General features: G+C 52.9%; 1 protein-coding gene across 8 annotated transcripts in view; it reads right to left on the bottom strand.

Annotated features, from left to right (window-relative positions):
* The window catches only part of CABIN1 (calcineurin binding protein 1), a 151,476-nt gene that overhangs the window by 68,039 nt on the left and 69,077 nt on the right, over positions 1-14,360 (bottom strand). For 7 of the 8 annotated variants that reach the window (XM_025857272.1, XM_073889746.1, XM_025857273.2 and 4 more), the window contains 2 exons: positions 13,715-13,866; positions 11,380-11,558 (listed from right to left, as the gene is read on the bottom strand). In XM_025857272.1, the coding sequence (XP_025713057.1) occupies positions 11,380-11,558; positions 13,715-13,866 (331 nt within the window). The remainder of the gene's footprint in view (positions 1-11,379; positions 11,559-13,714; positions 13,867-14,360) is intronic. The other variant, XM_025857276.1, reaches the window with a different exon arrangement.

The following is a 14,360-nucleotide window of genomic DNA, read 5'->3' as shown; positions in this document are numbered from 1 at the left end:
TAAATAAATATACTTTAAAAAAACAACTAAGATGAATATGATTTATAAATGTGATTAGTATGTTAAAGGCTCTGGTAGAAAAGGTGGACACATGCATGAACAGAGGGGGAGTTTGGGGAGTGAGATGGAAACTATGAGCAAGAGTCAAATAAAGATGCTGTAAATAAAAGACACAGCAGAGATGAAGAGTGCCTCTGTCAAGTTTCTCAGCATACCTGACACAGCTGAGGGGAAAGACAACCAAAACCCTAAGACAGAGCAGGTGAAATCATCCAAACTGAGGGGGTGGGGGGACCAGAACAGAGCAGCCAACAGCACCCAAATGATCTAACATACTAATTAGAATCCCGGAGGGAAATGGGACAGACACATGTCTGAATAAATATTTAAAGAGATAATGACAGAATTTTCCAAAAGTAATGAAAGACATCAAATCACTAAGAATCTCAGAGAACACCAAGCACGGCAAAGACTCCTCCACACATATTTAGAAAGCAAACAAACAAAAACATCAACAACAAACCACACCTAGAGGTCTCATATTCAAACTGCTGAAAACCAAAGACAGAGAGGAAATCTCGAAGGCAGAGAAAGACACATCATATATAGAGGAACAACGTTAAGAACTACAGCACACTTCTCAGCAGAAACCATGCAAGTCAGACAACATCTTTAAAGTGCTGAAAGAAAAAAAAAAGTCAACCCCAGGGGCACCTGGCTGGCTCAGTCCGAAGAGCATGTGACTCTTGGTCTCAGGCTTGTGAGTTCGAGCCGCACGTGGGGTGTTGAGATGACTTAAATTAAAAAAAAAAAAAAAAAAAAGGTCAATCCCAAATTCTATATCCAGTGAAAATCTCTCTCGAAAATGCAGGAGAAATAAAGACTTTTTCAGACAAACAAAAGCTGAGAGGAATCCTTACCGTGAAATCTGAGTTACAAGGTATGTTAAAGAGAGTTCTTCAGGTAGAATGAATTGAAACCAGACAGAAATTTGGATCCACATAAAGAAATGAAGTTCCTCAGAAATGGTTAAAGTAATAATAGAAAAGACATTCTTTCTCCTCATGTGTAGTTCCTCTAAAGTATTCCTGTCTACTGCCTAAAGCAAAACTAGCAGCAGCCTATTGTGAGTTTATAGCTTATGTAAAAGTAAAAGGAATGAAAACAAGGGTACAAGAAACAGGAGTTTCCTTCAGTGCACCTGAGTAGTATAATATCACTTGAAGGTGGACTATGATCACTTACACACGTATATTGTTAAGCCTAAGGCAGTCATTTTTAAAGAGATATAAATAATAAACCAATAATAAAAGGCAAAACACAACCTTAAAAAATAAAACTTTTGTCTTCCAACTTTGTGTATCTGAAAGAGGAAGCTCAGTGAAATAGGAATCAAGAGAGCCAAGGTCAAGCCCCTCTCATGCCACTCCCTAGTTGTGTGACCTTGAACAGGTTAAGCCCTTGCCCACCTATGAGTTGCAACTACATATCCTCTCAGACAGGTCAATAGCATAGCAGCATCTGGGGACACAGGGAGAGAGGCAGACATGGCCCCCAGGACCCTCCAATGTTTTGCTCAACTAACTCAAATACTGGGGGCCCCCTAGGAGGGCAGAAGTGAGCAGCCCGGTGGGCAAAAAACTTGCAACAAAATGTGAAGTTGTTTCGACAAAATCAAAGGCCTGGACTCTGGGAGAGCCAGGCTGCCTCTGTTCAAATCCTGCTCAGTCACTTTTTAGGTTGGAAAGCCTATGCAATTGCCATAATTTCTTTACATTTTAGTTTCCTCCTGTGTAAAACTGTGAGATATACAAATGCTCACTTTGTAGAATTGTTATGAGGATTAAATACATTAATACATGGAAAGTGCTTGAAACAGGGCCTGATACACCAGAAGTGTTGACAAAATATCACCTCGATTATCAGTATTATTATTTCAGAGAACCTGGACCGATTTTATTTTTTTTCCAGTAATGTCTCAAACTTGACATTAGAGATTTTGTTCTGAACGGGCAAAGGGTTCTGCTTATGCCAGGCAGCAGATCACACCTGAGCAGCATCCTGTGGATGGGGTGGTAATCGCTTCTTATTGACATGACAGGGTCGTCCAAAGTGGTCCTGCCTGCACAGAGAAACATGGAATCAGGCCTGTGCTTCCAAAGGCAGCTCTGCTGCTCCACCCCCTTCACCCATGTCTGATCAGAGACCAGGGTTTGGAGACAGCGACCTGCCAGGCAGCCTCACAGTGCCTGCCATAGCCTTCCCTCCTTAACTGCCTATGGGCAGTAGAAGTGTATGTGAGACCCTTCAGCAGCCAACACAGAAGCTCTGTGTCTCACTAATGGGGGAGCAGGGACCTGGTTGGACCCCTCTGTCTCACACTCAGTGAGGGGCTCTTGCCTGACCTGCAAGGCCAGACCCCAAGGCTCTGTGAGCACCAAATGGGGATTCCTGGCAAGCCTGCAGCCCTCCTGAGAAGTCCCAAACCCAAGTCCCCAGTGTGAGGGAATCACTTCTCCGAGAGAAATGGCAGGGACAGCCCATCTGCTGTCTCTGTGAGAAGGAGACCCTTGGCTCCAGAAGCCACACAGGGTCACTGCAGGAGCTCAGGACCCAGGAGTCTCAGACCCACATTCCAGATCTGCCACTTGGGCTGCTCCAGGCCTCCCAACATATTTATCACTGCTCTCCCTGCTCTGTCCCCAACACACAAATGGGATCCCCACAGGGGCCTGGCCTAGTGCCTGGCAAGCAGGCGTGACAGCCCGGTGACCCATCCCACCCTATAGCATTTGCTCTGGCCCCGACAAAGAGAACACTGATGGCTCGGACAAGATGGCAGGCCACGCTCCTGCAGTGAAGAAGTCCTTCTGAAAGTCAGGCCGGGGCAGGTGCTTCTCGCCAGCATCCAGAGCAGCTGTAGTCACTGCACGGCTGAGCAGCACATCGTGTGGCAAACGTCTGGGAAGCGAGCCTAGCTGGGAGGGTCTCACGAGAATTGGCATGCTGCCTGATGAGCTCACGCACTCACAAGCTGTTGGGCTTTGGGCCTAAAGAATCACTAATTTGCTGGAATCCCAGTTGTGATTATTACAAAAACCACGGATTGGCTTAAGCAAGTGGATATTTACTCCCAACATGCTAATACCCTCTTGATGCTGCCTTCTGAGGGAACCTCTAATGCACCGGAGCGAGCAGGGATGGCAGCAGACTGCCCTAAGAGTGGAGTGGGCAAGAGAGAGTAGCATCAGGCTTCAGGGGGGGCTGCTCCCCTGGGAGCAAAAATCAGCAGGTGGGGCCTCTGCTGAGACTTTAGGAACAACACCCACAGCAACAACAGCCACAGCCAAGGAGCAGGACACATGTAAGCTGAAGGACTGCGACCAGGCCTCCCGTTTTGAGCCTCTCAAGACATACGCACGAGAACCCAGAACAGCTCACCCTCTGAAAGGTGGAGAGCAAAACCCAACATCAGCCCTGGGGGGCACCATGGTGATTCTAGACAAGCCCTCCTCCCAGGGGTGATCAAGAGCACCTAAGGACCCCTGAGGAAGACCGATGCTGGAGGGAAGTGACAGGGATCCGGAAGCCACCCCCCACCCCCCAGCACAGTCGGGTGGTGCCCCCTGCAGGCAGGCTGCTGGGTCAGAGCTGGAGAGGTGGGAGCTCTGCACACTGAGGTGCCCTGGCTGGAGCTGGGACCCCCTCCTTACCAGGCCTGTAAAGCAAGGGGGTGGGGGGTGCTTGCCAAGGTTCCCGCCCACCCCTGAGAGAGGTACACGTCTGGGAAACGGAGGACAAGCACATCACTGCAAATGAGAGCCCAGGGCCAAGTTTCTCTCCAATCCCTTCAGAGAGGGTTGGCACAAAGCTATTTAAAATCATCCTGATTTTGAATATTAGGAAGCGGCCTACACCAAGGTCTCACACCAAGAAGCAAGTCAGATTAAAAGAAAACTAAGTTCATTTCTTTCACATCACCAGAGGAATGAAAAACTCTTAAAGAATGACTCTATCACTGGGCAGACGATGCCTCTGGGCACGGCCCAAACCACCCTGAGTATGTCCTGCCTGCCTCCTGGCCAGCCCAATCCAGCACAGGCTCAAGCAGCACTGTGCACGGCATGGAGGCTGGCACTGTGCCCTGATAAAAGGCACAAAGGAAATATGTGTCTGTGGGGGCGGGGAGGCAGCTCTGGCTTAAAGAGCACACAGCTTCCCTCCAGGCCTGGCTATAGTCCCACCTTTTCCTCAAAGTGGTCTATGGATATCACATTCCTTTTCTGGGACACTGTGGGCCAAGGGTCCAAATGAGCTGACATCCGGCTTTGTGTAAGTGTGCACTAATGGCCTGGGGTGCTTCCTCCCCATCCTCTGGGCACCACAGGACACCCCCAGGGTGCTGGCCTAGGCTGATGCTCAGAGAATAACCAGGTGGGGCTGCTGGGGCCCAGCGGGCAAAGGCTGCCAAGCTGGGAGGCAGTGGCCATCCCCCGTCTCACCTGCCTGCTGGTGCAGAGCCAGAAGGGGAGAGCAGAGGCGAGCAGAACTGGCTGCCTTCCTGCCTCTGCCACCACCTGGAGATCCTGCAGATTGGCCTGGGCCTGGGTTTTCCCGGCCTCCTGGTCCTGAGCCAGAGCAGGAGACAGATGGAAAGCTCTTCTGCATAGGAGAGCCTGACTCAGCTAAAGAGCCAGGCTTCCTACAGGACTGGGCGGAGAGGGCCTTCCAGGTAAGCATGTGCCTAAAATGGGACGCCAGGGACTGCCCACAGCCCAGGATCCTGATTTCCTTAAGGAGCTGCCTAGAGATCAATAGGAAAGAAGACACACTAGTGGACAGGCTGGACAGGCTGGCTCTGCTCTTCTTCAGAATGTCTTTTTAAAAGTCTGCCCACACAAAACCTGTTCACACTAATTAATATCTGTGGCAAAATTATAAATATTTCACTCTCTTACTGTTAATCACTGGAATGTTTCACATCTCTGCCTCTGGACCACCCCAGCCCCTCCCTGGAATCCTTAGAGGGATCTTCATCTGCCAGCCAACGGCTGATGACACCCTTCACTTCTGAGGTGGGACCTGCAGGGCCAACTGCAAAGGAATGGCAGCTGGGGACACAGAGGGAAAGGGATCTGGCTTGGTGACAGAGAGGCTGTCCGTTCCATTGAGAGTGAGAGCAGACTGTATTCTGAGGATTTTTTGGTTCAGGTTTGACTCAGTTCAAATCCCTTCAACATTCTCAGGATTTCCAGGCCAACCTAAAAAGAGCTCTTTGCTTACAAGGCACAAGTTTCCTAGTACATTTTCTCCACTTGCTCCAGCAGTTGAGACTAGAAACAGCTCACAACCATTTATTCCATGACCTCAGTTCAATGAAAGTTTGTGGGAAAAGGCATGGTTGTACCATCAAAATCTGCAGCAACTCTGACTAGTGAACTCTGAAAAGATCACAAAGGCTCTGCCAAGTAGAAAGCAACAGGTTTCTAAGAACAGCAAACTTGGGTGGAATCAATATTTCGACAAATCTCTCAACTGGACAAACTCTGCCCCAATGGGTCCCCGATGACCACCAGGAAAGAACATATCCACCGGAACTAGGCTAGCTGTGTGGGAGGGGGGCCCTCTGGCAGGCCAAGGAGCCTGGACAGACGCCCAAGAGAAGAGACATACCGGATACACGAGGACCCCTGAAAAAGAGGCAGACACACAGAGGGAGCAGGCAGGCACAAGAGTATCACTGTGGCCAGTGGTCAGACAGCAGTGCCACCCCTCTGGGCCCCCCATGCTCAGAGCTGGGAGAAGACTTGGCCTCGCGTGCACTGCTCACCGTGTGACCCTCACCATGCATCACTCTGTCACACTGTGCCTAGAGCAAAGAGTCCTTGTGCCCCTATCTCGGACCAGCTGGTTTCCCAAGCTGGTTTTCCCAAGCTCTCTCCCTGCAAGGTCTCTCTTCCTCCCACCCCAGTCACCTCAGTATGCAAACATGGTAGGGCTCTCCGACCTCCATGTCTTAGCTCCCACTGTCCCTCACCTGAAATGGCCCTGCAGGCCTCTCTGGAGGGCTATCTCCTCCAGGAAGTCCTCCCAACCCACTAGGCCCCACAGCCAGCTCATGGCACTCCCTCTTGGCACCAACCACTGCCCCAGGACACCACCTAGGGACACACAGATCCAACCAGGCAGCAGGGGATCAGGGTGCCCTTCTCCTGGCTTTCCTCATGGGGCTCTGTTCCATGCCCAGCACACAGCAGGCACTCAACATATGCCATGACCAGCTTCAGCCTGGAGAGGTTTCTTGGAAGGTAAGAATGGAGAAGAGAACAAAGGTGACTGGCTCTGCCCTCTGACAACCTCCCTCCCTGCCCCAACATCAGTCCCCCCGCCCCCCGTGCAGGGGCACATGCAGGGCCACCCAAGCTCCACTCTGAGCCTCTCCCACGTTGAAAACGTCTGTTCATGGATTGTAGCTTGCCCACTGTGAGCTGACTTCTCCCTCGCCCTGGGAAGGGAGGCTGGCGCGGACTGATGCCACACGCAGCCCCCTGCCCTGAGCCTGGACACCGCGGACTGCACACAGAGGGCCCACCTCAGAGCGTCGTGGCTACTGTGCACGATGTGCATTTTTACACACTTGTCCTTGTGAAGACAGCTTGGTATCTTAGAGTCTGTCGCCTTTGTTACGTTTTTAAAGCTGGAAAGAGCAAAGCGATGGAAATATAGGACTAAGCCACCTGCCAGGCAGACAGGCGGTGGGAGGAGGCCACCACTGCATCTGGCCAGAACTGAGAACATGGGCTGTGGGTAGAAGCCAAGCACATCAAACACACACTCTCCAAATCACAGGACCAGCAGATGTGGAGGAGCTCCCGGTCACAGGGGGAGCAGGGAGCCGGACTGAGGATTAAGCATGCGGTCTGCGCTGTCCCCTGAAGCGAGCCGTGACAGTGCAAGCAGAAAGACAAAGCCTGGAGAACAGAGTGTGGTCAGGGTTAGGGGCAGCACGGGCAATATTGGTGGAGGCAGTGTGGGTGAGCAGGCGAGGATGAGCACAGATGGGACACGACACAAACGGTGACAGCATGGTGGGTGAGGACAGATGGTCACATGGGAGCTTGCATAGGGCACCCTAGGCTCCCATCTGGCCTACACCCTACAGCCTGGGGCTCAGGGCAGGCTCTGTTCGTGCTGTAAGTGGGGCCAGATGGGCATCCTGCAACCCTGAACACCAGCCTCCATGGCTCCCACTCTTCTGACCCCCGGCTTGTTCTCTCTTCTCACCCTTCACAGTAAACACGCCCACACCTGACACACGCCCAGACCTTGGCTAAGCTTTGCCTCCTCAGGAAGGCCTCTCACCCACCAAGGCCAGGCCAGGTCTCTTGGGGGTGGTTTCAGTTGCACCCTGACCCTTAGCTGATTCACAGCTTCACACTTGCCTCCCCCAAGCACCTGCAGCAGGAACCAGGATTTTTCCATGCACCCAGCACAATGCTGATGGGCACTGGATGGGCATGGCCATGAGCTGGCTGAAGAACCCCACAGAAGGCTCAGCCTCAGACTGACCACAGGGTAAGGCCTCTGCTCTCTGAGGCCCTTTGTGGCTCTGAGATTCTCAGGTGACAATGGAGCATGGCAGGCAGACAGCAAGGGTCTTGGCAGTCCAACAGAGCCACTATGCACACATCCCGAAGGCTGGCTGGGCTGGGCAAAGCTATGAACCAAGGCATCCTGTAACAACCCTGCTCCCTTGGCCCTGCTACTGACACACCTCCAACAAGCAAAGCAGGGAAATGCACACAGATCCAGTCTCCATCAGGTCAGCAAATACAGGACCTTCCCACTGTTAGCCTTCTCTGGCCTGGGGTGGAAGGAGACTCAGACCCCAGTTCTCCCTTGGCTCCACCCCAGCTAGGTGGGCAGCCCTAGATGAGTGCCCAATTGCCCTCAGCTCGGCTTCCTCCTGGGAAACCAGACACGTGGCCAAGCCTGCAGGGCAACTGTGAGAATGGGACCCCAGGCACCTCTCCCAGAGTCCAGCCCAGAGCAAACATAACACTGCTGTGTGGTGGGGCCCAGTTACTCACACACACGCTCACATACTCCATGCCAGGGAGGGGTTACAGAATTTGTTCAGAAATCTCATTATGCTATGTTTGAACATGTGTAAACAGCAATCACTGGAAGCCTCTTGAGGGTCAGAATGTATTCCCTATGTGATTTCCTCTTCCTGGTCAGGAAGTGTTAACGCTAAGGATTTCAGGACTTTAGACAAGTCCCAAGATGGAAGGGAGAAATAAGGCAGCCAGGGAGGAGTGGTCAGGCAGGGTTGCCAATAGTGGCAGCCATGACTTAGTTCATCCTCTGTCTCGGTCTCTCTCTCCCAGCCTAGCCAAAGGGCCCCTCTTCAGGTCAGCTGTGGGCACCCTCCCAGCCACCCTGAGAAGGGCTGGCTTTCACACTTGACCGTGGTGAAGTCTCAGAGCAACCAAAGGGCCAGTACCACGGGTTTTTAGCCAGAGCTGTGGACAGGCTGTAGAAAGCTTCCAACGCTAGTGTAGGATGGCACAAGGGTGCAGGTGGGGCCAGTCCAGAGAGCAAATCTGGGTCCCACTAAGAAGCCATTATGACATGTCGTGAAGCTATTTTTCTAAATCTCTTTTAAAGATTCACACCAAATAAGAATTGACCCCAGCTGATTTCTGATTTTGAAGCACAGGTATACAAAAGTAGAAGGGCAGCTCGGAGGCAGGGTATCCTAACCGTCCCCAAGGGAAGTCCTAATGCCTGGCTCCCTGTCTAGTTGGTAACAAGTTAGCCTCTGACAGACTTCAGGGTGCATGAGACTTAGGCCCAGAAAGCCGGAGGCCCAGGCCTACTCGGGGGCTATTGCTTCCAAGGACACTGCTCGCTCGCCCCTCTTCTGAGGCCACACCACTGGCCCGAGAGAGACAGGGTGCAAACCAAGGATGACTGGCCCCAAACCCGGGCTCCTCCCGCTGTGTGGTGCTGCATGGCCCTTGTGCCAACTCCGATGGTCGGGGGTTGACTGTGTCTAGGATGTGGCTACAACGTGTGCACACCTTCCTTTAACACCCATGAGAAGAACATTACTCCCATTCTCCAGGTGAGGAAACAGTCTCAGAGGGAAGTCCCTTACCCATGGTGGCCAAGCAAGGTAGCAGTGGGGCTGGGATTGAAATGCAGATCCCCCTGACTCTAAGGCCTGCTCTGCCCTGGCCTCCCTGTCTGAGCTCGAGTGGGTCCCTGAACTGCCTCTCTTGGCCAGTACCAGGGCTAGAAGCACCCATCAGCCTTCCTGTAGAAAGGCTCGGCTAAGGCCTAGAGTGAGCACTAATGCCCCGTGTGCTACCACAAGGGAGGCTGGTCTCAGGCTGAGGAGTTGTATGGAAAGTGGGAGGCCACATGTTCTCCTCCCAGGGCTAGTTAGCCAGCCCTGGCTGGGTCACGGGAGGCCGGAGCAGAGGTGGGCAGGCCTTGAGGCTACCAGCATATCTCCTGACACGAGCAGTCACTGCTTCGGCCAGAGCCAGGGCCTTTCCCTACGAGCTAGTGTAACGGCTGAAAGGGCCACTTTAACATTCTAAGAGCATGGCTATTTTAGGGCCCAAACATTTTCCTGTTGCAGACACTGCTTTCTTTCTGTGGTGAGGAGGGCAGGGGTTCTGAAAGCACTGTGCAGCCAGGCCTGTGTGGAGCACAACAGGGCTAGTCCAGAGCTTCCTGGCACACTGGGCTGGGACTGGGTGAAGGTATACCATGGTTCCACATCATTGACAGAAATCACTTTGAAAAAAAAAAAAAATTTTTTTTTATAACCATCATTGAAAAATGGGCAACCACTAAAATGATATTTGAGCTTGTATGTATGGCTCCGTCTGCAAACTTCCAGAACAAATAACCATTATGTTGGCACTCAGGCCATGTCACACCAGTGCCTGCCCCCCACACTCTGCTTCCCTACAGCTCCACATGCATGGGACAGCTGGGCAGCGGTGCCAGGTGACATCACGGCCCCTCCCTGCCTCCCTTCCTCTCTGCTCCCGGGGTGTGCCCACACCAGGGGAGCCAATTTCAGCTCTAGGGACTCCTGCTACCCAGGCCCTGCAACCCCAGCTCAACTCAAACCTGCAGGGCTGGGAGGGGTGCTGGCCACAGGCCTGTGGACAGCCACGAGAGGCAATCCTTTCTCACAAAAGCTGACATGAGGTTCAATCGTCACAGGAGTACCTGGCAGAAACTAACTTGCAGAGCAGAATGATAAAAGGTGGGGAACAGGGAAGTTTCCCTGTTGAACTTGGGTTAAGCAAGCAGGAGCAAGACCTTGCTCAGGCTGCATGCAGGACTGAATTGGCCCTCTGGGGCACAGGGAGGTGACGCAGTCATGCAGCACACACTCACTCAGCTCTACAACCGGTCTCCCCACACATTCCCCGCGGGCCAAGCAGGACCCAGGAGGGGACGCTGCAAGTCTCCTCTCCTCTCAGATCACCAAATCCCAGCCTGCCCATCCTCCCTCAGTGCTTCCCTAACCCTGCTCTCACACCCCTCTCACGCCAGCTCTGGGACCCCATGCCATGGGGGAGGGGTGCCCCACGCCCTGGGGAAGGCAGGGCAAGGCCTGTTTCCCCACAGCCTGATGTGATCATTGACTTGTGAACGAGGGCCTGCGCACCTGTCGGCATTGCCACTGCTCCCCCCCCCCCCCCCCCCCGGACTCCACTTTAACACCCTCTCAAGCCACCGATTTAGCTCATTCCAGCAAGGACTTTATCACAGCCTAGCGCTGTAAAGGTGAGGAGAACATGAAGAAATCAAGCTATGAGGTCAGCATGCGAGCCTCCTAATGTTAGTAAGAAATGTGGTTCAAAGGTCGCCACCTGCCCTATCCCATGTGGGACGGCCTCGTTCATGGTCCCATGGGTGGGGATTCCCACCATCCCCATCTGGACTCCTAAGGGTGACAGACTCAGCCTACCCACAACTGTCAGAAGGACATGCCGTAATAATGCAGGCACGATGCCAGCATCACTGGGCTGACTGCACAGAGGCCACTCCAGGCAGCCCTGCAGACCCTGACAGCTAGTCCACAGAGTCTCAGAGAGGCAAGGTGCCTTAGCTTGTCCTGCCCCTTCCCAGCCCCCAGGTGGGCTGGCAGGTGGCGACCCTGAGCATGTTTTGGAAGCACAGAATCACCGTGAGGCCATGAGGTTAATGAACAGCCGCAACATTGCCCGTGTCACCCCAGACCCAGCACCCCCCCTCACCAAAACAAAGCGAATCGTCACCCGAAGCACCCTCCCCCGTGATTGGCGTGCCGCCCTGGGCTGGCAGTAGGGAGAACAGGGACTGTACCGTCCGGCGTCGCCTGCTGGTGGGGTTTTTTACATTTGACGTAATCGTGGTCAATCGGAGTAGCTGTGTAAGGTGGGGATGTCAGACCTGGGCCAGAGGAGGAGGGGAGGGAGGCTCCGGGGCCCGGCAGTGTCCCAGCTGAAGAGTGGGAGTCCTCGTCCACCAGGCAGGCCTTCTCTCTGTGGGAAGATGGTTGGGGTGCAGGTCAGAATCTCTACATCCCACCGAAATGGGACGTATGCTGGTCTGAAACAGTGCCCTTCTTGACTGCTGGACCCCATGCCACCTTCAAGGGCCTCCTCGGGCCTCCTCTGCCCTTCTAGGGCCCACTGCTCCCACACACCTCAGATGACTTACCCCTCTGGCTGGTGGTCCAAAGTGCTGACGGAGCTGCCCCCATGGCACCCATTTGGGCTCTGGCCCCCAACTGGCCACTGTCCAACCATCTCAGGCCCCAGGCCCCAGGCCCCAGGGAGACTGCAGGGGAGCTGACAAGCCCTTCCTCAGAAGCACCCACCCCAGGTCCCCTCCATGCCAAGTCAGGACCCTTCCATGTGATGCCCGAGGCCTAACAGATTTAATCCCCAACAAGATGCAGAGAAAACATCTGGATTTACTGAAAGCTCCCATGTGTATAAGGATATTTGCGACAACACTGTTGAGCAAAAAAGTTAGAAACACCTGAAATGTTCCATCAAAATGGCTATGGAAAACACGATGCACCCATGCTAAGTAATAATACATAGCCACAGACTGCTGAGAGCCACTAGAAAGAATGGAGTGAGCAGGGTACTATCTCTATGGATGGGGTCCCAGACCCCTTGTCAGGGGAGAAGTAAACTCTAGAATAGCACCTTCAGTAGTTTGTTTTTATAAAATAAAAGAAATTCTTTAATTGTATGTATAAATGTAAGTGTGTGTAAATGTACAGATAATTATTTGAGAAAATAAACTATGAAGAGTGGCTAATTCTGGGGAGGAGAAGGGACTTGTCACATTTTAGCCTATATGTTTATATATTGCCAGAATTTTCCACAACTAGAATATAATTCATGTATTGTTTGTATAATTTAATAATTTTTCTTAAAGATTTATTTATTTGAGAGAGAGAGTGAAGAGAGAAAGCATGAGTGGGGGGAGGGGCAGAGAGAGGAGAAGCAGACTCCCCGCTGAGCAGGGAACCTGACATGGGGCTCAATCCAGGACTCTGGGATCATGACCTGAGCCGAAGGCAGACGCTTAACTGACAAAGCCACCCAGATGCCCCTATAATTTAATCATTTTTAAAAGGTTTATTTATTTGAGAGAGAGAGGGAGACTGAGCACGTGCATGAGTGAGGGGGAGGGGCAGAGGGAGAGGGAGAGAATCCCAAGCAGACTCCCCGCTGAGCATGGAGCCCGCCACGGGGCTCAATCCCATGACCGTGGGATCATGACCTGGGCCGAAATCAAATCGGACACTTAACTGAATGAGGTACCCAGGTGCCCCAATAATTTTTTTTTTTTTAAAGAGTTACGATCAATAAAAGAGAACATCATTGTACGAGGGGGCCCTTTGTGACTAAAAAGTATACACCTATAATTTCTAGGGCACACCACACCCACCTGGGTGACCTGCCACACGCATGCCCAACTCTCCCATAAGACAATGGGCCTCAAGGACAGAGCTTGGGCGCAGGTCTCTCTGGCACTTGGCTGAGCCCTGCACAGTGCCAGCCAGGTTGGGGCACAGAGGTGAGGCAAGCTGAGCTAAAGCTCCAAGATGTGGACACCGGGGCAAAAGAAGTCTGGGCCACAATCAAGGGGAGGCCCAAGGGTCCTCCCTGGCCCAGGGAAGGGACCACACCATGGCCCTAGCATCCCCACGCTCTCTGGCACCACAGGAAGAGCCTCCAATGCCCCTCTCTGCTTCTTGGGAGCACAGGCAGCACACAGGCCCTAACAAGGCCCCATTCTTGGGAGAGGCCATGGAAAAGGACCCAGGAGTAAGAGCCTGAAACGTGAAAACTGCTTTCCTACAGTGTTCTGCATAGAACAGAGCTGTGTCCCAGCAGGGAGAGGGAAGGAGCTGGCTTCCCCCTAGGACCTTCCCCTGAGAGTGGGGTGGCACCGGGCATGGCCCCAGCGCAAGGTGACCTGGGATTGCACACTCAGCCTCTCCTTCTCAGTTTCAACAGAAATAACTCAGACTAGCAATCAGGAGTCTCCAGATGAGTTACAGAGGCTGAATGAGCTCTGATTTACTCAGCAGCAACCCCCCCGAAAGCCACTTTGTGGTAAATGAGCCATCAGGGTACATATGGGGTAAGTTGCTGGGTGAAAGCATGCTACTCACTTCTCTGAAGCTTTGGGCGTATTCTTCTCCTCGCCCCTGGCAAAGGGTCCTTCTGCAGCCTCCTTCATGAAGTTGACCAGGACCTCTGCACTGACCCCAGAGTCGGACTTCCCCAGGAGCTTTAAGATGGAAGCATGGAGCCGGAAGTACACCTAGGAGAATGATACTCGGGTGTGAGCAGCCCTCCCAGTTGCTAAGGTTCATTCCACAGGCCAGTTGGCCACACTGGAAAAGAGCCCCTGACCAAGGAGACAGGCCACCACACACTGCCTTTTTTCACTCACTTTTAAACCAGCCAACCTATAAGTCATTCAAAGCAAGCTCTGACAATTAAAATGGACATGAACCCTCAGGGGTCCAGCTTAAATGGTTAGCCAGTAACGCAGGCAAGTAGTGGTAAGACAATGAGAGTAACAGCCCTCAGCCCCGCTCACTGGGCACCTCCTCCTACCACAGCCCCTACCACCCTCTGTGGCCCTCTCTCCTGGCGCCCATACAAAGGGAGCCTCCACACCTGTCTCCCACTGCACTGCGGACTCCCTGAAGTGAAGAACAGCTGACTTCTGTTTGTGTGCCCGCAGCTGGGCCAGCCAGGTACCATAGACCTGGAGAAGCTTGCCCCGGGGGTGCAGGACGGGTAGGAGGC

Source organism: Callorhinus ursinus, unplaced genomic scaffold, assembly GCF_003265705.2.
Source record: "Callorhinus ursinus isolate GAN/ISIS: 27379988/994484 unplaced genomic scaffold, GSC_fseal_2.0 scaffold117, whole genome shotgun sequence".
Taxonomy (NCBI): Eukaryota; Metazoa; Chordata; class Mammalia; order Carnivora; family Otariidae; genus Callorhinus; species Callorhinus ursinus.
This window is presented reverse-complemented; position numbering and strand designations above follow the sequence as displayed.